General features: G+C 43.1%; 1 protein-coding gene across 1 annotated transcript in view; it reads left to right on the top strand.

Annotated features, from left to right (window-relative positions):
* The window catches only part of ITSN1 (intersectin 1), a 219,550-nt gene extending 200,281 nt beyond the window's left edge, over positions 1-19,269 (top strand). The window contains exons 31-37 of the mRNA XM_061193965.1: positions 8,678-8,845; positions 12,964-13,176; positions 14,176-14,297; positions 15,363-15,445; positions 15,768-15,851; positions 16,670-16,843; positions 18,943-19,269. Coding sequence (XP_061049948.1) covers positions 8,678-8,845; positions 12,964-13,176; positions 14,176-14,297; positions 15,363-15,445; positions 15,768-15,851; positions 16,670-16,843; positions 18,943-19,091 — 993 coding nt within the window. The 3' untranslated portion in view covers positions 19,092-19,269. The remainder of the gene's footprint in view (positions 1-8,677; positions 8,846-12,963; positions 13,177-14,175; positions 14,298-15,362; positions 15,446-15,767; positions 15,852-16,669; positions 16,844-18,942) is intronic.
* Positions 19,270-21,876: the final 2,607 nt, after the last annotated feature.

The following is a 21,876-nucleotide window of genomic DNA, read 5'->3' as shown; positions in this document are numbered from 1 at the left end:
ACCATTTCCCACGAGAAAGTCTGGTCTGAAGTGCAGGGGGGAGGCCTCTGAACATGGCCCCCTATGAGCAAGTGGAACTAGACTGAGCACAGAGGAAGAGAAAAAAAGTCGTGTGGCTGACAGGGTCTTGGTGCTCTGTCCGGGTGTCAGGCCTGAGCCTCTGAGGTGGGAGACCTGAGTTCAGGACACCGGTTCACTAGAGACCTCTCGGACCCACATAATATTAAATGGTGAAAGCTCTCCCAGAGATCTCCATCTCAAGGCCAACACCCAGCTCCACTCAACAACCAGCAAGCTACAGTGCTGTATACCCTATGCCAAACAACTAGCAAGACAGGAACACAACCCCATGCATTAGCAGAGAGGCTGCCTAAAATCATAATAAGGCCACAGACACTGCAAAACACACCACCGGACGTGGTCCTGCCCACCAGAAAGACAAGATCCAGCCTCATCCACCAGAACACAGGCACCAGTCCCCTCCACCAGGAAGCCTACAAAACCCACTGAGCCAACCTTAGCCACTGGGGGCAGACACCAAAAACAACGGGAACTATGAACCTGCAGCCTGGGAAAAGGAGACCCCAGACACAGTAAGTTAAGCAAAATGAGAAGACAGAGAAACACACAGCAGATGAAAGAGCAAAGTAAAAACTCACCAGACCAAACAAATGAAGAGGAAATAGGCAGTCTACCTGAAAAAGAATTCAGAGTAATGATGGTAAAGATGATCCAAAATCTTGGAAATAGAATGGAGAAAATACAAGAAACGTTTAACAAAGACCTAGAAGAACTAAAGAGAAACAAACAATGAAGAACAACACAATAAATGAAATTAAAATTTATCTAGAAGGAATCAATAGCAGAATAACTGAGGCAGAAGAACGGATAAGTGATCTGGAAGATAAAATAGTGGAAATAACTACCGCAGAGTAGAATAAAGAAGAAAGAATGAAAAGAATTGAGGACAGTCTCAGAGACCTCTGGGACAACATTAAATGCACCAACATTCGAATTATAGGGGTCCCAGAAGAAGAAGAGAAAAAGAAAGGGACTGAGAAAAAATTTGAAGAGCTTATAATTGAAAACTTCCCTAATATGGGAAAGGAAATAGTTAATCAAGTCCAGGAAGCACAGAGAGTCCCATACAGGATAAATCCAAGGAGAAACATGCCAAGACACATATTAATCAAACTATCAAAAATTAAATAAAAAGAAAAAATATTGAAAGCAGCAAGGGAAAAGCAACAAATAACATAACAAGGGAATCCCCATAAGATTAACAGCTGATCTTTCAGCAGAAACTCTGCAAGCCAGAAGGGAGTGGCAGGACATATTTAAAGTGATGAAAGGGAAAAACCTACAACCAAGATTACTCTACCCAGCAAGGATCTCATTCAGATTCAATGGAGAATTTAAAACCTTTACAGACTAGCAAAAACTAAGAGAATTCAGCACCACAAAACCAGCTTTACAACAAATGCTAAAGGAACTTCTCTAAGCAGGAAACACAAGAGAAGGAAAAGACCTACAATAACAAACCCAAAACAATTAAGAAAATGGTAATAGGAACATACATATTGATAACTACCTTAAATGTTAATGGATTAAATGCTCCAACCAAAATACGTAGACTGGGTGAATGGATACACAAACAAGACCCGTATATATTCTGTCTACAAGAGACTCACTTCAGACCTAGGGACACATACAGATGGAAAGTGAGGGGATGGAAAAAGATATTCCATGCAAATGGAAATCACAAGAAAGCTGGAGTAGCAATTCTCATATCAGACAAAATAGACTTTAAAACAAAGACTATTACAAGAGACAAAGAAGGACACTACATAATGATCAAGGGATCAGTCCAAGAAGAAGACATAACAATTGTAAATATTTATGCATCCAACATAGGACCACCTCAATACATAAGGCAAATGCTAACAGCCATAAAACGGGAAATCGACAGTAACACAATCATAGTAGGGGACTTTAACACCCCACTTTCATCAGTGGACAGATCATCCAAAATGAAAATAAATAAGGAAACACAAGCTTTAAATGATACACTAAACAAGATGGACTTAATTGATATTTATAGGACATTCCATCCAAAACCAACAGATTACACTTTCTTCTCAAGTGCTCATGGAACATTTTCCAGGATAGACCATAGCTTGGGTCACAAATCAAGCCTTGGTAAATTTAAGAAAATTGAAATTGTATCAGGAATCTGTTCCGACCACAGCTCTATGAGACTAGATATCAATTACAGGGAAAAAACTGTAAAAAATACAAACACATGGAAGCTAAACAATATGTTACTAAGTAACCAAGAGATCACTGAAGAAACTAAAGACAAAATCAAAAAATACCTAGAGACAAATGACAATGAAAACGTGATGACCCAAAACGTATGGGATGCAGCAAAAGCAGTTCTAAGAGGGAAGTTTACAGCAATACAATCCTACCTCAAGAAACAAGAAACACCTCAAATAAACAACCTAACCTTACACCTAAAGCAGTTAGAGAAAGAAGAACAAAAAAACCCCAAAGTTAGCAGAAGGAAAGAAATCATAAAGATCAGAGCAGAAATAAATGAAATAGAAACGAAGAAAACAATAGCAAAGATCAATAAAACTAAAAGCTGGTTCTTTGAGAAGATAAACAAAATTGATAAACCATTAGCCAGACTCATCAAGAAAAGAGAGAGAGGACTCAAATCAATAAAATTAAAAATGAAAAAGGAGAAGTTACAACAGACACCGCAGAAATACAAAGCATCCTAAGAGACTACTACAAGCAACTCTATGCCAATAAAATGGACAGCCTGGAAGAAATGGACAAATTCTTAGAAAGGTATAACCTTCCGAGACTGATCCAGGAAGAAATAGAAAGTATGAACAGACCAATCACAAGTAATGAAATTGAAACTGTGATTAAAAATCTTCCAACAAACAGAAGTCCAGGACCAGATGGCTTCACAGGTGAATTCTATCAAACATTTAGAGAAGAGATAACACCCATCCTTCTCAAACTCTTCCAAAAAATTGCAGAGGAAGGAACACTCCCTAACTCATTCTGTGAGGCCACCATCACCCTGATACCAAAACCAGACAAAGATACTACAAAAAAAGAAAATTACAGACCAATATCACTGATGAATATAGATGCAAAAATCCTCAACAAAATACTAGCAAACAGAATCCAACAACACATTAAAAGTATCATACACCATGATCAAGTGAGATTTATCCCAGGGATGCAGGGATTCTTCAATATACGCAAATCAATCAATGTGATACACCATATTAACAAACTGAAGAAGAAAAACCATATGATCATCTCAATAGATGTAGAAAAAGCTTTTGACAAAATTCAACACCCATTCATGATAAAAACTCTCCAGAAAGTGGGCATAGAGGGAACGTACCTCAACATAATAAAGGCCATATACAACAAACCCACAGCAAACATCATTCTCAATGGTGAAAAACTGAAAACATTTCCTCTAAGATCAGGAACAGACAAGGATGTCCACTCACACCACTATTATTCAACATAGTTTTCAGAGTCCTAGCCACGGCAATCAGAGAAGAAAAAGAAATAAAAGGAATACAAATTGGAAAAGAAGAAGTAAAACTGTCACTGTTTGCAGATGACATGATACTATACATACAGAATCCTAAAGATGCCACCAGAAAACTACTAGAGCTAATCAATGAATTTGGTAAAGTTGCAGGATACAAAATTAATGCACAGAAATCTCTTGCATTCCTATATACTAATGATGAAAAATCTGAAAGAGAAATTAAGGAAACACTCCCATTTACCATTGCAACAAAAAGAATAAAATACCTAGGAATAAACCTACCTAGGGAGACAAAAGACCTGTATGCAGAAAACTGTAAGACACTGATGAAAGAAATTAAAGATGATACCAACAGATGGAGAGATATGTCATGTTCTTGGATTGGAAGAATCAATATTGTGAAAATGACTATACTACCCAAAACAATCTACAGATTCAATGCAATCCTTATCAAATTACCATTGGCATTTTTTACAGAACTAGAACAAAAAATCTTAAAATTTGTATGGAGACACAAAAGACCCCGAATAGCCAAAGCAGTCTTGAGGGAAAAAAGCGGAGCTGGAGGAATCAGACTCCCTGACTTCAGACTATACTACAAACCTACAGTAATCAAGACAATATGGTACTGGCACAAAAACAGAAATATAGATCAATGGAACAAGATAGAAAGCCCAGAGATAAACCCACGCACCTATGGTCAGCTAATCTATGACAAAGGAAGCAAGGATATACAATGGAGAAAAGACAGTCTCTTCAATAAGTGGTGCTGGGAAAACTGGACAGCTACATGTAAAAGAATGAAATTAGAACACTCCCTAACACCATACACAAAAATAAACTCCAAATGGATTAGAGACCTAAATGTAAGACCAGACACTATAAAACTCTTAGAGGAAAATATAGAAAGAACACTCTTTGACATAAATCACAGCAATATCCTCTTTGACCCACGTCCTGGAGAAATGGAAATAAAAACAAAAATAAACAAATGGCACCTAATGAAACTTCAAAGCTTTTGCACAGCAAAGGAAACCATAAACAAGACGAAAAGACAACTCTCAGAATGGGAGAAAATATTTGCAAATGAATCAACAGACAAAGGATTAATCTCCAAAATATATAAACAGCACATGCAGCTCAATATTAAAAAAACAAACAACCCAATCCAAAAATGAGCAGAAGACCTAAATAGACATTTCTCCAAAGAAGACATACAGATGGCCAAGAAGCACATGAAAAACTGCTCAACATCACTAATTATTAGAGAAATGCAAATCAAAACTATGAGGTATCACCTCACACCAGTTAGAATGGGCATCATCAGAAAATCTACAAACAACAAATGCTGGAGAGGGTGTGGAGAAAAGGGAACCCTCTTGCACTGTTGGTGGGAATGTAAATTGATACAGCCACTATGGAGAACAGTATGGAGGTTCCTTAAAAAACTAAAAATAGAGTTACCATATGACCCAGCAATCCCACTACTGGGCATATACCCAGAGAAAACCATAATTCAAAAAGACACATGCACCCCAATGTTCATTGCAGCACTATTTACAATAGTCAGGTCATGGAAGCAACCTAAATGCCCATTGACAGACCAATGGATAAAGAAGATGTGGTACATATATACAATGGAATATTACTTAGCCATAAAAAGGAATGAAATTGGGTCATTTGTTGAGACGTGGGTGGATCTAGAGACTGTCATACAGAGTGAAGTAAGTCAGAAAGAGAAAAACAAATATCGTATATTAACGCATATATGTGGAACCTAGAAAAGTGGTACAGATGAACCGGTTTGCAGGGCAGAAATTGAGACACAGATGTAGAGAACAAACGTATGGACACCAAGGGGGGAAAGCGGCGGGGGTGTGGTGGTGGTGGTGTGATGAATTAGGTGATTGGGATTGACATGTATACACTGATGTGTATAAAATTGATGACTAATAAGAACCTGCTGTATAAAAAAAAATAAAATAAAATTCAAAAAAAAAACCAACAAAAAAACCAAAACCAAAAATGGGCAGAAGACCTAAATAGACATTTCTCCAAAGAAGATATACAGATTGCCAACAAACACATGAAAGGATGCTCAACATCACTAATCATTAGAGAAATGCAAATCAAAACTACAATGTGATATCACCTCACACCGGTCAGAATAGCCATCATCAAAAAATCTACAAACAATAAATGCTGGAGGGGGCATGGAGAAAAGAGAACCCTCCTACACTGTTGGTGGGAATGTAAATTGATACAGCCACTATGGAGAAAAGTATGGAGGTTCCTTAAAAACCCAAAAATAGAACTACCATATGACCCAGCAATCCCACTACTGGGCATATACCCTGAGAAAACCATAATTCAAAAAGAGTCATGTACCACAATGTTCACTGCAGCACTATTTACAATAGCCAAGACATGGAAGCAACCTAAGTGTCCATTGACAGATGAATGGATAAAGAAGTTGTGGCACATATATACAATGGAATATTACTCAGCCATAAAAAGAAATGAAATTGAGTCATTTGTAGTGAGGTGGATGGACCTAGAGACTGTCATATAGAGTGAAGTAACTCAGAAAGAGAAAAACAAATACCATATGCTAACACATATATATGGAATCTAAAAAAAAAAAAAAAAGTTCTGAAGAACCTAGGGACAGGACAGAAATAAAGACACAGATATCGAGAATGGACTTGAGGACGCAGGGAGGGGGACGGGTAAGCTGGGACGAAGTGAGAGAGTGACATGGACATATATACACTACCAAACGTAAAATAGATAGCTAGTGGGAAGCAGCAGCATAGCACAGGGAGATCAGCTTGGTGCTTTGTGTCCACCTAGAGGGTGGGATAGGGAGGGTGGGAGGGAGACGCAAGAGGGAGGAGATATGGGGATATATGTATATGTATAGCTGATTCACTTTGTTATACAGCAGAAACTAACACAACATTGTAAAGCAATTATACCCCAATAAAGATGTTAAAAAAATAATTAAAAAAAAAATGATGTCAGGGACCAGGCTGCTTGTATTTGAATCTTGGTACCACTGCTGTGTGCCCTTGGGCAAGTTACTTAACTTCTCTGGGCCTCAGTTCCCTTATATGTAAAATAGGTATGCTAATAGTACCTAGTGCATAGGGTTGTGAGAAATCAACTGAGTGAATATATGTATGTCTGGCTCCTACTAAGCCGTATATAAATGTTAGCTTTATCACTTAGTGTACTTACGTACTAAGTGTACACAAAATTCAAATTCTCTGGTAATAAAAGAAATGCATAACCAAACAAGAAAATACCTGGTTTTGGCTTGCCAGGTAGGCATATACTGAAAAGATTGTGAGTCCTCAGTGTTGGCAAGTTTGCTTGTGGAAGGTAGACTGGTTCAGTCTTTTGGAGGGCAATGTATACATCAAATTCCATGCTCTCTTTGGCTCAACACTACCATCTCTAGGAATTTATTCTAAAGAAATAATCAGAGAAATATTGAAAAATTGGAAACGAAGTTTTATGGGAAGGAAACTGTTTAAATGCATTGTGGTTCATCCTTACAATGACATATTATAGAATCTTTAAAAATGATGCTCTATATACTTCAATTAAAAAATAATAAAATGATGATTTGGTCCATATAAAGTGGACACTAAATGCTGTGCTATAACTGCCATGAAGTGGGAAAGAAGCAAGTACAAAATGGTACAGTGTATTATGGTAGCATGATCCAATGTTTATTTTTTTAAACTATATGTATTTATATCTACGCAGAGTGTATTAATGAATAGGTAGGCAGAGGTTAATTCCAGATGGTGCAATTATGGCTGGTTTTTAGGTTTTTTATAACTTTCTAAATTTTGTACAATAATACTTTTACAATGAGAAAAAACATAAACCTATTTTCATTTTGAAAACAAAAAACAAGCAAAAAAAGAATTCACACAATTCAGCTATGTGGGCTTCCCATCGAGAGCAGTTGTCCTCAGTCTTGGCTGTACGTTAGAATCACCTGGGGAACTCTAGAAAATTCCGATGCTTGAGTCCCTCCCCTGAGGATTCTGATATGGTCAGAGTTGAGGCATCAGGACTTTTCAGAGGGACTCTAATGTACACCCAGGATCCACCCGGGGCTGGGGTTGTTGTTTGGAGATGATTGGTGGACACACAGGACCCAGATTGGGTGTTTTCCTCAAATTGGGTGCCTCCTTAGGACTTTAAACCAAAGTACACTTTAGAGATGAGATATTATTCAGGGTAAAGCCGACTTGAATTATTTGTATATGGACAAGGCCTGGGCAAGTACACCCTCAACATAATCCTAGTACATTGCAAAGATGGCTTAGGATCTTTCTTCATTCTTAGTGTCTTTCCTCATGATGACTGTTCTCAGTGTCCTCAAAGTCCTTTGAGAATCTGATGGTAACTGCTGTCACTTACTGAGCACCTTCAAAGGGCCAGGTACTTTGCAAAGTGCTTTACTTGTATCAAGCCATTTAGTCCTCCAAACAACCTTATAAAGGAGGTGCTATTAGTATCCCCATTTTTCATATTAGGAAAATGAGGCTCAGAATATTTATGTGACTGACCCATATCATGGCTGGTCAGTGGCAGGACAGGGATTTTAACCCAGGAGGTCTTGCTCTAGAGCTGGCACTTTTAACCACTGGCTTGGAATAATTTATCCAGAAAAATGAACCTTTGCTCAGATGCACCCATTAGCATGCAGTTCCACGGGTCCATAGTTGCCTACAGCTGTGCATAGACCCAGGAAAGAGCCATTCTCCAGGGAGAAATCCACACGGGGTGTGACATTGCCCTAGCTGTAGCCACTGCCCTCCTCATACCCCAAGTATAGATAATGTGGCAGCCCATGCCCCCCAAGGGTCCCCTGCCAACAAAGAGTGGTCATCTCTCTCCATGTCATTGCCAAGGTGGGTGCTTAGAGCTGCAGTTGCTCTTGTGGGCACTGTTCAGGAAAGGTCTGTGCTATGCCCTGCCTCTGTTGGGTCTGGCCCTCCAGGACAGTGAACCGCAGGCTCACCCACACTGCCTAAGGATGTTGTCTTCTGTTCTCCAATGTAGATCCTGGAAAACACTCCTGAAAACCACCCAGACCACAGCCACTTGAAGCACGCCCTGGAGAAGGCAGAGGAACTGTGCTCCCAGGTGAACGAAGGGGTGCGGGAGAAGGAGAACTCGGACCGGCTGGAGTGGATCCAGGCCCATGTGCAGTGTGAAGGCCTGTCTGAGGTAGTGCCTTAGGGTGTGACCTGCGTCTCCTCCACTGAGCCTTGGCAGCCGACCTGAAGGAGGACGAGACAAAATCATGAATTGTCCTCCCTGTTGGCCTCCAGTTTGCTAATTCTCTCTCCAGCTGCTTCTAATCTGCTGTTTAATCCATCTACTGAGTTTTTAAATTTCAATTATTTTCTTTTACCCTTTCCAGCATTCTAGTTATTTTCTCTAATCTGCTGGTTTCTTTCTTGTCTTGTTCCTTTCACAAATGACCATGCTTCTCATTTATTTCCTAACACATTTTAAATATATTCTTGTATATTTCAGATCTGATAATTCCATTAACTCAGGTTATGAGTTTCACTGTTTTGTCTGTTGCTTCTGCTAGCTCTCACCACACATGTCTCTTTCTCTGTATGTACTTTGATTTTTGATTGTGAGCTCAACATTCCTTGGAACTTTATCTGTGGGATCTTTGAGGTCTGAAGTTGTATTCCTCCTGCAAGGATTGCTAGCTACCAGGATCACCCTAAATTAAATATAGAGGGGTTTTCAGATCACACTAGTGTGTGAATTGTGGTTGTAAACTTAAATGAGAACTGCATTGTGGTTACAAATTCTCAGGGACAATTTTTTTTCCCTCCACTTACACCAAGTTCAAAAACGTGCAAGTTTTCTTGCTCATCCCTTCTGTGCTGAGTTTACTTGTCATTCTTCCTTTGGAGTCCAGCTTTTTGGGATCTCCTGTTATCTCATGTGGGCCCTGGATATATCTCCTGTCTCTTGCACCCTCCATAGCCTTTAAAATGGAAGCTTAAGGTCACCAGATTTAAGAAAGACTCTCAGGGCTAAAGCCAGCTTAGGGGCTTGTTTATCTTCCAGGGTTCACATTTTCATGCTGTTTTTGGCCTCTGCAAATTTCTTATTTTCATTTTTAATTTTTACCACCTTGCTTGCATTTAAAAACTACAGTTCTATATTTTACTTGGTTTTGAAATTTTTCACTGGGTGAGTCAGAGTCTCTAGTCCACCATACTACCAGAAACAGAGTCTCTCCTGTAGTATTTGATTCTCTTCTTGTCCCTTATCTTTACTTCAGTCTCATTCATTCTTTCTGCCTGTTCTCACTCTCTTTCTCTTTGCCTCTGTACACACACACAGATACACACATACATACACACATTCATGCACACACACCATTGACTAGGGTTTACCAAAATGCCCAGGCAGACTGTCTCCCTCACCCACTCTCCCTGTGGCTCCTTCCTTCTTACAAGCTTCAAAGGCATTCACTACCTGACGAAGTTACACCACTGCTTCCTCCCTGCCCTGCCTCCTGACCCCCTTCCGTGAAGGTGTGGGATAAGCAAAGTTATGGAAGCAGCCATGTGGAAACCAAGGTTATGGATGTGGGTTCCCATTTTGGAACTGTGTTGATAAGCAATCCAGGGGCATTCACTGGTTGGTTGGCTCACTTATTCATTCATTCATTCAATAAGCATTTACTGAGCACCTGCCCATGTGCCTTGCTCAGTACTAAACACTGAGGACATGGAAATCAATAAGATGTGACCTACACCATCTCAAGAACTTACAGTCCTGGACCAAGTAGAGGGGTCAAACCAATATTTAACACACAGTGTGAGAAATTATGAGGCAGATCTATATGCCAAGTGCTGTTGGACACTCATGGAGGAAGGAACCATTGTGGAGGGATTCAGGGACATGTTGGAGAAGGTGACACTCAGCTGGGTGTAGAAGGATGAAGATACCTCTCCAGGAAAGAATCCAGGGGGAGGGCATTTCAGTGGAGGGCACAGCCTGAGCAGGACTTGGGTGAGCAATGTAGGGTGATAGGTGATAAACTTTAAGGCAAGTTGAAACCAGGGCAAGGAAGGGCTGTGTATCATTCCAAGGAGCATTAACTTGACCCTGAAGACAGTGGACTTGAACAGCTCCTGAATCTGCCAGCCTGAAGTGCAACTGTGCACTTTTTCTTTTTTTTTCAATGTTCCCTATCTTTTTTCTTTCTTTCTTTCTTTCTTTTTTTTGCCACACCACGTGGCTTGCAGGATATTAGTTCCCTGACCAGGGATTGAACCCAGCCCCAGCAGTGAAAGTGCAGAGTCCTAACCACTGGACTGCTGGGGAATTCCCCTCACTGTGCACTTTAAAAGGGGTCCTTCACTGAGTCTCAGGGCTGCAGTCATGGGACTCAGTGAGGCCTGGGTCTTCATCTTAGAACATTAAGAATAGGGAACTCCCTGGTGGTCCAGTGGTTAGGACTCCACACTTCCACTGCAGGGGCATGGGCTCGGGGGACTAAGATCCCGCATGCCACACGGCACGGCAAAAAAAAACCCTCAAAACATTAAGAATAAAATAAACTCTTGTCATTTGCTTTTTTGTGATGTATGTGCCCTCTTTGAAATAGACTGTTGTCCTTCTTTAGTGACCGATCCTTCCTGGCTATTGTACACCAGCTTTCTGTATGGTCTGTTTTGTCTGTACAGTCAGGGTTCACGATCGTGGGGAGGGGGCGTGTTGGCTTCTGTTTCCTGGCCCAGATCTGGACGCACACCGGTGGTTAAGTTTCAAACAAATGCCATCTTTGGCATTCTTGTCTTAAGATCAAGAACTATCAAGACTGTTCCCAATTCACATATGTTCAGTGTTAACCTGGCCAGTTGGAGGCTCTAACCTTTGAGTATGAATAAACCACATCACCTCTATGTCATCCAAATGAATTGCTAGATTCATGGCCCCCAAGTGGCTTGAACTCTCTCTTGGTGAGTAAAAAGGGCTAGATTGACATCCTTTGAAGGCTCCCTTTGTGGTGTCACCTTCAGTCTTTGGGGCTCCCTCAGAACCTCAGTGGGAGGATAGAGGCCCTCGTCCCTCCTTGTACCTGAGAACAGAGTGCACTGGTCACTCTTCCTTGCTGCCTATAGGTCTCTGGTCCTAGAGGCCCCACTGATTCTTTCTCCCACACTGGAGGCAGACAGGTGGCCAGCAGCATCTCTTGGGGAATGCGTGTTGTGAACTGTCACCTCTTCATTAATACTCTTCTCAGGGAGGTCTGTAGGGTTCATAGCTCTGGAGAGAGCCTCAGCCTTGAAGGCTGCTGGATGGAGGATACCCCTGGGGCCCAAGTGTGGGCAGGTGGAGACCCGAAGTTCTGACTCCTGCCTGGATCGTAACACTTCCTGGGCACAACTGTGGCCTTCCCCTCCCTCAGTCTCTCCCCCGCTATCCAAAAAGAGGGGCCTTAGTGGGGTCATATCTTCTACAGTCTCCCTCTGCCCCTTTAGAACCTGCTCACAGGAGATGATAGAGCCCAGGGGGGATGAGAGAGCATGAGATATAGAGCCCAGGTGGGATGATAGAGCATGAGATGATAGAGCCCAGGGGGATGACAGAGCTGCGTTTCAGCACTTAGATCTGTCTCCAAGTTTTGGGAAGTGGAAGGAAGAGAGCTGCCTGTCCCCTTCACATTTTTAGGACCAGTGAGTTGGGTGAGATTTAGTGGGCACCAACAGTGTCTGTTCTGCTTGGCTTTGAGGAATCTGTCAGCACCACTGAGTTTTGTAGTCCACCCATGTGGTAGGGGCCTGGACTCAAGCTGCGCCTTGGAAAGTAGCATTTGTCCTGTGGAACTGTACAGAGAGAGTCGCTGCTGCTTTCCAGAACTGCGTAGGACTGTCTGAGCCTGTGCAGGGCCATTATTGGAGCCGGTTCACGCCACCTCCGGCAGCCTAGCCTGCACACAGCACATACCCATCAAGGAGGGAGAGGGCTGAGTGTTTTCTTCCTGCTGCCCAGTTTCCCCAATAAATACAAGGGAGAAAAGCACCAGTCACCCTGAGACACTGAGCAGACCTCAAGGAAAATCATTAGGAATTACAGCCAAAGTTCATCTTGACACGTGGAATCTCCAGAACCACGACTTTGACTTCTTGGCTCCAAAAGTCCCTGCCTGAAGTTTTCAAAGAAGTCCTTGATTTGAGCCTAAGTTACAGGCCTCAGATTCTGATGGAGCCCATGCTTTCAGATGCAGAAAAACAAAACAAAACAAAACAAAAAAATGACCTCACTTCATTGTGTCTTCTTTGGGTTTTGTTTTCCTTTCTCAGCAACTTGTGTTCAATTCAGTGACCAATTGCTTGGGGCCACGCAAGTTTCTGCACAGCGGGAAACTCTACAAGGCCAAGAGCAACAAGGAGCTGTATGGCTTCCTCTTCAACGACTTCCTCCTGCTGACCCAAATCATAAAGCCCCTGGGCTCTTCGGGCACCGACAAAGTCTTCAGTCCCAAATCAAACCTGCAGTATAAAATGTACAAAACCGTAAGTTTGATTCTAGATTGCAACATCAGGGTTGACGTTTGGGGGAGGAGGAAGTTTCCAAAAGGAGCATTTCAGCAGGGTTTGGGGGCTGTGGCATACGGGAAGTGCAGGGGCTGAGACAGGATTTAGGGTGACCACAGCATCACGGGTCCAGCAGTATCAGAAAAGGAACGCCGCTCAAATCAATTGACGAAACATCTATTAGCTGTCAAGTGGCTACTGTGGGTCCCCCAGATGTGTTGAAGGTATGCCTTGCCCTGGTGGGGTTCCTGGTCTAGTGTGGCAGGTGTGGGAAAGCTCGAGACTAGAACTCAAGCACCCACCTCCCGAACATTCCCAGATCTCCCTCCAAACTTCTCAAGATGGTTTGGAACATCTGTGCCCCTCACCTTTTTCCAGCAAAAGCCAATCTAAATAGTCAACGTGTAGAGAATTTTCCTAAGCTGTTTATTTGGTCTGCTTCTACGTGCATGGCTGTGTTTGTGTGTCTTCGTGTCATGGGATATTGTTTTTCTAAACTTGTCTCTGTGTGGGTATTTTCACAGAAGAATTTTCTCTGAAGCAGCAGTTCGCTTTATTTTGGGAAAAAGCACAATGTACTTATGTAGATTGTCACTAGCAGCTTTGTATGAACGACTTGGAGAGAATTGTGGAGGTAGAGTAGATGGGGACTGTTTGCTGATTAGGATGTACTGTGGGAAAAACAGACCCGTCAGGTCTTATTCTGGAGGACTTTAAAAATACCTGCAAAATGGAGGGGGGAAATCCATATTTATAACTTGCAGTATCTGAAAGTTAGTATGAACACAAAATCATTATTCTGGTATAGTTTACTGAAACACCCTCCCGCCCCCACCGCAGACACACACACACACACACACCCTCACCCTCAGTCTAGTTTATTAGAACACGTGCACGTAAGCACACACACATACTCATAGTTTACTGCAATACACGGACCCCAGTCTGGTTTTGTAATGGCTGTGCATTATTTTTCAGCCTATTTTCCTAAATGAGGTTCTAGTAAAATTACCCACTGACCCTTCCGGGGATGAACCCATCTTCCACATTTCCCACATTGACCGAGTCTACACCCTCCGAGCAGAAAGCATAAACGAAAGGTAAGACCTGCCTCCTCACTGGCACTGGGCGCCCAGGTCCCACCAGGTGCAGGACAGATGTGGGACATTTAACTAGTCAGCAGCTCCCAACGTTCCCTCAGTTGCAATGCCATCCCCTCTGGCTGGAGGTGGGGGGAGGTGGTCCATGAGGGTGGGGCGGTCTTAATACATTTTTCTAGAGCCTCTCAGAAGTTTGACCCATGGCATGAATTTTGCAAGATAAAATGCATTGAAATGAATTTTGCTTGAGAATTTTTTAAAAAGCAATTTTCAGAATTTGAGATAAATGGAGCATCTCGTTTCCCAAGGTTTCCCAGGTGGCAGAAACCAATAGGAAAGTGATTTGGGGATTGATAGGACCACCTAATCCTGACCCCCCTCCTCAGCTGGCTTCCCTGGACAGACATTCTGGATCCTAGAACTGTGGGCATTTTTGCTTTAATCGCATCTTCAAGGTTCCGCCCCGGAGCCAAATGAAACAGATTATTTTCTGAAGGGTGAACTTGACATAAGACCTACAGCGTTCCAAGAGCATTTGTGCCAAAAAGCAGGAAATTGGCTAAAGTCGTCATGCATATGCTTCTCGGGAAAAAGAAGGTGAAAACATCACGCCAAGTTGTTGGGGAAAGCCAAGATGCTTTCCCCAGCGTGTGTGTGCTCTTTCACGGAAAGTGGTTCTTTATCTGGGAAATGGTTTCTTTCCTTGGATGGTTTAGTAAGAGAAATCCTTCTGGCCTTATTGGATTAGGCAAATATGTGATGCTTTTCAAGAAGGAAGGAAGGGGAGTTGTTGCCAACATCTCCTCCAGGGCAGCATTTATCATCATAGATTTTCTTCCATGGGGACGCAAACTCAGGTCTTGAGTACATCAGTGAAAATGTCACTCGTGCCTTTGTTGTGCATGGTAGAAATCATGATTAGCACCATGTGACATAAAACCAGACTTTCTTTGCTGAACCTTTGTTGTAAAAATCAAACGAACAAGGCAGAGTCCTAGAAACTGAATTTGTACAGACCTGAAGCCTGAGTTCTGTTTGGCACCGTTCTGTCTCTTCCTTTCCAAGGACCGCCTGGGTGCAGAAAATCAAAGCTGCTTCTGAACTCTACATAGAGACGGAGAAGAAGAAGAGGGAGAAGGCGTACCTGGGTAAATGCATCGCTGAGCAGGGGGCCCGGGATCCCGCAAAGGGGCGGCAGAGAGCCATTTGGTTGTGCCTAGAACCCTTAGAGCTGGAAGATGGGCCTGGGGGTAGGGGAGAACCTGAGGGGGCAGGCAGGCGAAAGAGGGAGAGGGAGGTGCAGGGTGAGTGGTGGAGGGCAGATTCCAGGATCAAGGAAGCAAGAATTCAAGGCTGGGTAGGGGTGGGGAATTGTTCTTGCAGGGGAGCATAATATGGATGATGAGGCAAACCAGAAAGGCAGCACATCCTAAACGGGAGGATTTTGTGTTGTTTCTCCTGCCGTCATAGTCCGTTCCCAAAGGGCCACAGGCATCGGAAGGTTGATGGTGAACGTGGTTGAGGGCATTGAACTGAAACCCTGTCGGTCACACGGTAAGGACCCAAGAGGCCCCCTCTAGCACGTATTAGTGGTGGAAGCCTCTTCTGCATCCCCTCCACCTGGCTTTAAAACAAATGTGCTATTTCCATAATCCTCAATTTCCTTCCAGACTTGGTTTTTCTAGTACTTGTTAAAAAGAATTTTTTAAAAATTCTTTTCCACCGTTTTGCTTTCGAGAGAGATCTGAGTGGCTGCCCTTTCACAAAACAGTCAACCCCTCTGTATCTGCAGGCTCTGCACCTGCGGATTCAACCAACTGCTGATCGAAAATATTCGAAGAAAATTCGAAAATTTTCCAAAAAGCAAAACTTGAATTTGCCACACACCGGCAACGTTTTACATAGCAGTTGCATTGTGTTAGGTATTATATGTAATCTAGAGATGATTTAAAGTATATGGGAGGATGTGGGTAGCAAAGACTATACCATTTTATCTAAGGGACTTGAGCATCTGAGGAGTTGGGTATTTGTGGAGGGTTCTGGAACCAGTCCCCGTGGATACTGAGGGATGACTGTGGTTTTGACACAATCTAGGGCTAAAGTGAGGAGACAGGAAAGGCTTAGTTTTAAAGCCCACTAATGTAATTATTTAAGTATTATGAATATTTAAGTATTATACTTTAAGTATGATGCTGGATTGTGTGAGTTTCCGCCTGGATTCTCCATTTTATGCAGCTCATTAAGTGTGGCATTGGAGGGAGATCAAAATGAGGGGTGTAGCGGGAAGAGCTGCCACATGGCTGTGACCCCGCCACGCTCACCCAGAAGAGCTGGGCGGCAGGCGGGAGTCAAGCAGGCTCTATTCCCTCTAGGAAAGAGTAACCCGTACTGCGAGGTGACCATGGGCTCCCAGTGTCACATCACCAAGACAATCCAGGACACTCTGAATCCCAAGTGGAATTCCAACTGCCAGTTCTTCATCAAAGACCTGGAGCAGGAGGTCCTCTGTATCACCGTGTTTGAGAGGGACCAGTTCTCTCCAGACGGTGAGTAAAAAGTGGCCCTGAGGCACCCTTCCCCTTTAGCTGTCACTTGGCTTTCATGGATAAATATTTTCTACCTGGGAACTTGGTGCCCAGAATTTCTTGGGCTTCCTGCCAGAGAGATGAGGTTGGCATAAGACAAGACTCAGTATCCCCTGGAAAGAGGCCTTCACTGATGCCAGGGTGTCTCAGAGAAGGTGGACAAAGCATGCTTGGTCTAGAGTGGTCCAGCTGCCCTAGACAAAGACCATGGTCCTATGCTTCCGCAAAGCAAGTAAATGCAGAGAGAGCTATACCACAAAGCCTCAGCCCAATTCTTTAGTCCTTGGCTAAAAGCTATGGTGAAAATTCATAAAACTAGCCAGTAGAGCAAGAAGTACATTAGCCCACAAAAAATGTGGCAGAATCAATCAGTGCCCTTTGGGTGACATTTCTGGTTAATTAAAGGGATGGAATTGTGTTGGATGCATCATCCCTTCAACCAACTTTCTGTTTCTGCTTGAGCCTGGAAAAAAAATGGGACTGGCAATGATTCTGAGAAACTTCTCTCTCCCTTCCTCAACCCAACAAAAATAAGAGAGTAAGTTTAAAGATTGCGGTCTCAATTATATTCAAAGGAGTAAAATTAAGTGCTAGGAGTGAGGGTCCAGTGCAGGCATAATCTGTGCAAGGTTTAAATTGCTCCCTGTGGCTTTTGTCTTTTAGTACTTTTATATGAATTATCTCGTTGTGAGTTAGTTACTATTAATTATTGCCAAAAGATGGTCACATAGCTGGCTAAATGTTAGAGCATGACCAGAACAATCTGACTCTTAAGTCTGGGCTCTTAAGCACTGTGTTTCAATGGCAATTTTTAAAAAAATTATTTTATTTTATTTATTTATTTTTGGCTGCGTTGGGTCTTCCATGCTGCGCACATGCTTTCTCTAGTTGCAGCGAGTGGGCTCAGTAGTTGTGGCTTACGGGCTCTAGAGCGCAGGCTCAGTACTTGTTGTACACAGGCTTAGTTGCTCTGCGGCATGTGGGATCTTCCCAGAGCAGGGATTGAACCTGTGTCCCCTGCATTGTCAGGTGGATTTTCAACCACTTAGCTACCAGGGAAGTCCCTCATTGGCAATTTTTATTCTGATAAATAAAGGCTTGAGGTTGGATTTTTTTTTTTTTTTTTTTTAGTAGTGAAATACCACGACACAATGGCAGCTCCACTAGAGTTTAAATTGCAAATCCTAGTATTGTTCTTACTTCAGAGATCATTTCCATGAAATGCACAAGGGGCAAAATAAACCGGTATCTTCCACCAGAAAAAATTCCCAGGTTTTAACCGTTGAAAGAAAAGCTGTTTCCTGTACACGTGTTCCTGGATCATAGTATATTCCAAAAACTAATTGTTGAATGAAAAAATGAAGGAGTTAATGGTCTGGAGGCCCGTTTAACACCATTGTGCATTTGCACAGCATCAAAAATTGTTTCAAACACGCTCACGTCCATTCTCATACTGACACTCAATATTTGATAAAAAGTGGTGTTGAGATTGTCCTGGGAGCACGGCTGGAAGCATGCAGCTCCCGTGCTGTCACCTCCTCCCCACCCCCTCGAGTTTGCTCTCTGGCACTTACAGTGGTGCATTATAAGGACCAGCCCTTGTTCACCATCCTTGACTTTTCAAAAAGGAGTGTAACATCACGAAGCATGTTCCTGGGACAACCCCTGGGAGAAACTACTGTCCCAGAAATAGCTGACTTTCTTCTGGGCAATTTCTTTAAATTTCATGTAAGTTGCAAACTGTGCAGCTGATAGGACATCTGGTTTTGCATTGCCTCCCAGGAAGCTCATAGCCCTTTGGGGGTCCTCAGGTGTGAGGAAAGTCTGTGTTTTGAGCTCCTTCCGGGCTCTCCTTCGTCGCCATCCTGGTACCTTTTTGTTTTTACTTCATTTAAAAATTATGCTGTCATTGTAGTCCCTGGATTCTCAGAAACTGACTTAACTCCCTTTTGGAAGAAGGAAGAGTATAACAACTTGCTGGGACATTCCCAATATGCCAAGTACCTGCCTTGAAGAGAAGGAATCCTCTCTGAGGAGGGTCTGTGTGTTTCTCCTTTCAGATTTTTTGGGTCGGACGGAGATCCGCGTGGCTGACATCAAGAAGGACCAGGGTTCCAAGGGTCCAGTTACAAAGTGTCTCCTGCTGCATGAAGTTCCCACGGGAGAGATCGTGGTCCGCTTGGACCTGCAGTTGTTTGATGAGCCTTAGGGAGCCGGCCCAGGGGGTGCTCGGCAGAGTTCCAGCCTGAGGCAGCAGATGCTGTCTGGAAATGGTGTTGCTTTTCGAGGACCACCGTTTGGTGTTCAGCCACAGGGCAACAGGACAGCAAAGACAGGACCCTCAAAGCTTCTGGGAATACTTCTTGACAATCCTTCCCCCTAAACAATTTCCCATTTTGTGAAGCAAAACTGTGTTTTCCTTTGTTTTCACTGCAGGGCTCATCATGGCTTCCAGGGTCTTTGAAATCCCATCGCCCCCAGCTACGTTCGGTTGGGAGTCTGGCCCATCCCTGGGCCTGAGGCTTGGGTCTGGTTACTGTAAAATAGATTTATAAATGCCATGTCTGTATTTTTGGAGAACTCATGTAATCCTCCTGTTTCTTACCTCCACCAGCCTCCAGGTAGGCCCCCGACCTATGATGCCGAGTCCTTGGTGTGTTTAGAAATAATCATGATGATCTTGTCATTGCTTCAGAATCTCATTCTCCCACTGGGACCTCATTTGAAATGCTCCCCTGCATCTGATCACTCGGGAGATGGTCTCCTGATCAGACACTGGTCTAGCTCTTTGAAGAGCTGGTCCATGGAAGATTCCAGCAGTTGTGTTGTTAGAGCTTTTCCAGTCTCCTCCAGGTCTTTTATTGCTTGATGTCAATGAAAACTATCACTGGCTACTATCAGGTGATCTGATTCTGATTTCCAGCATGCTTGGAAGGTGGTTAAGGAAGGTTGTTACCTACCAAGTTATACTCTGCTGGATTAGATCACTGCAGGTCACGTGAAAGGCTACTTTCCGACATTATGGGGTCCTGGTTGCCAGCCCGGTTGGAAAATCCTCTCTTGGCTTGGAGGTCCTGTGATGTTTCACAAGAGTAGTTGTTGGTGACCAGATCTGAGCCTACTCTTGCCTGATTATCATGGGAAATTTCCGCAGATGTCTTTGGTACGTTCCCCCCAAAGGCATCCCCAAGGTGTGAGAAGGAAACGTGACAATCTGTGGAGGAAATCTATTACGTGGTGGGGGAGAGACCCGAGAAGCATGCAAGCCCCTCAGTTCCAGGGAAGAAGACCTGAGACTCTTTCCCAAACCCCACCGTACACAAGCAACCTCTCAGTAATGGAAAAATACATGGCGTGTTGACAGAGTCAGGAGTGTATGAACACGTGCCAAGTCTGGCTTGTGCTCTTTGAGTTTCTCTCCTTAAATGCCAGGAGATAGGCTGCTTAACCACATAAGAACTTGATTCGTTAATGAAAAGCGTGGGCCGTATTTTGTTTGCATGATAATGTTCTCATAATCCCAGTTTGTCGTTTTCATGTAATGTTCTTTGCGCGTTCTCTCGGTCCTGGAATCTAGCTTTCCTGTGTGAGACGGTGTTCTCTTTGATTGCAGGTCCTTAGAATTTAATTAGGGTTGTAGAAACACTTTTTGAAGATAGCATCAACCTAGTGGCAGAGTGAACTACCCACTTTGCTGGGAACTGAATATGTCATGTCATCCTTTCCCATAAGAGCCCTGTCATTGTTCAAGTGATTTTTAAAATGTGTGTGTCAGAAAAGGCAACAAAGTTTACATTTCATACTTTTAAGAAACACTCTATTATTTATTTATTAAAGATAGTGTAGACTTTTGTATCAAGAACAACAGACATAAGTATTTTTTGAAGCAAGCAGATATACCCTTCAGTTAGAAACTCTCAACTGAAGACCTTAGAGACCAGGTTCAACTTCAAGCATGCATTCGTTTACCACTTTCCAGCAGCAGACATGGTTCAAATACTTTAAGTTTATATTTTTTGATGTTGTTAGGAAACTGTTTTAAATTAAATCTACGAATAGACCTACCAATCATGCTTTCCTATTTCTATAACAAATACAGTTTGTTCAGTGTACTTCTGAAGAAGGACATGTTACTATGGTAGAAAAAGAAGGGTTACCTGTGTAAATGGGGTCATATTGGGTCACCATTCCAATCCCTTTCTTTCTGTTCTCCCTTTTCTTCATCGGCTTTCTTTGCACGTGAATGCCGGGCATCTCGGTTCATGTAGGGAGGATGCGATGTACTCAATGACAAACATCTTGTCGCCTTTTTAGGTCCACCAGATCACCCACCCACAGAGTCCCATTATCGGAATTAATGTAGCATGAAGAAGCAATATGTGAATTTTTTTCCCAAGTGACTATACTGAGCATCCTTTAGATGCTCCTCTGGGGTAGCAATTCTGTCCTTGTACTCACTGGGGTAATTTGTGAGGTGACTGATCCTCCTTACGAATGAGTTAGGCTGGCCCTCAGATCCAGCTGTGACTCGTGAGTCGTGTGTGAGATACAGGAATGTGGGTGATGCGTGGAGTCTCAAATTCTTTGACCTCTAGTCCTTCCCTTCTACCTTTTGGGCTGCCTGGGCTGTGTTTCATAGAGATGAAATGTCCCTTGCCAATAACTTTCTATCTCCTAGCTCTTTGCTTTTGAAACACAGGGTTTCTCCAGGCCACTGCCTCCTGGCATTCTTACCCCAGCCCTCTAGACACCCCCGCAAGCTTCCCTTTTCTCTGAGCTACGCTGAGCTCCTCTAAGCCCAGCCAGGGGCCTTTCTGCTCACAGGGCTGTGCCCTGAGCTTCATTCAGACCCAGGGCTGGCCTGACACACAGAGAGAGACCTTTCTAGGCTGGGGTCTCCACGGATGCTTGAGAAACTGGGACCAGGCTTCCTACATGCCCCTGACCTCTGATGGCAGAGGAGAGAGCTATGCTCCCAAAGAACGTTCATGTTA

Source organism: Eubalaena glacialis, chromosome 6 (genome assembly GCF_028564815.1).
Source record: "Eubalaena glacialis isolate mEubGla1 chromosome 6, mEubGla1.1.hap2.+ XY, whole genome shotgun sequence".
Classification (NCBI taxonomy): Eukaryota; Metazoa; Chordata; class Mammalia; order Artiodactyla; family Balaenidae; genus Eubalaena; species Eubalaena glacialis.
The sequence above is the reverse complement of the archived record's forward strand: the minus strand, read 5'-3'. Positions and strand labels throughout refer to the sequence as shown.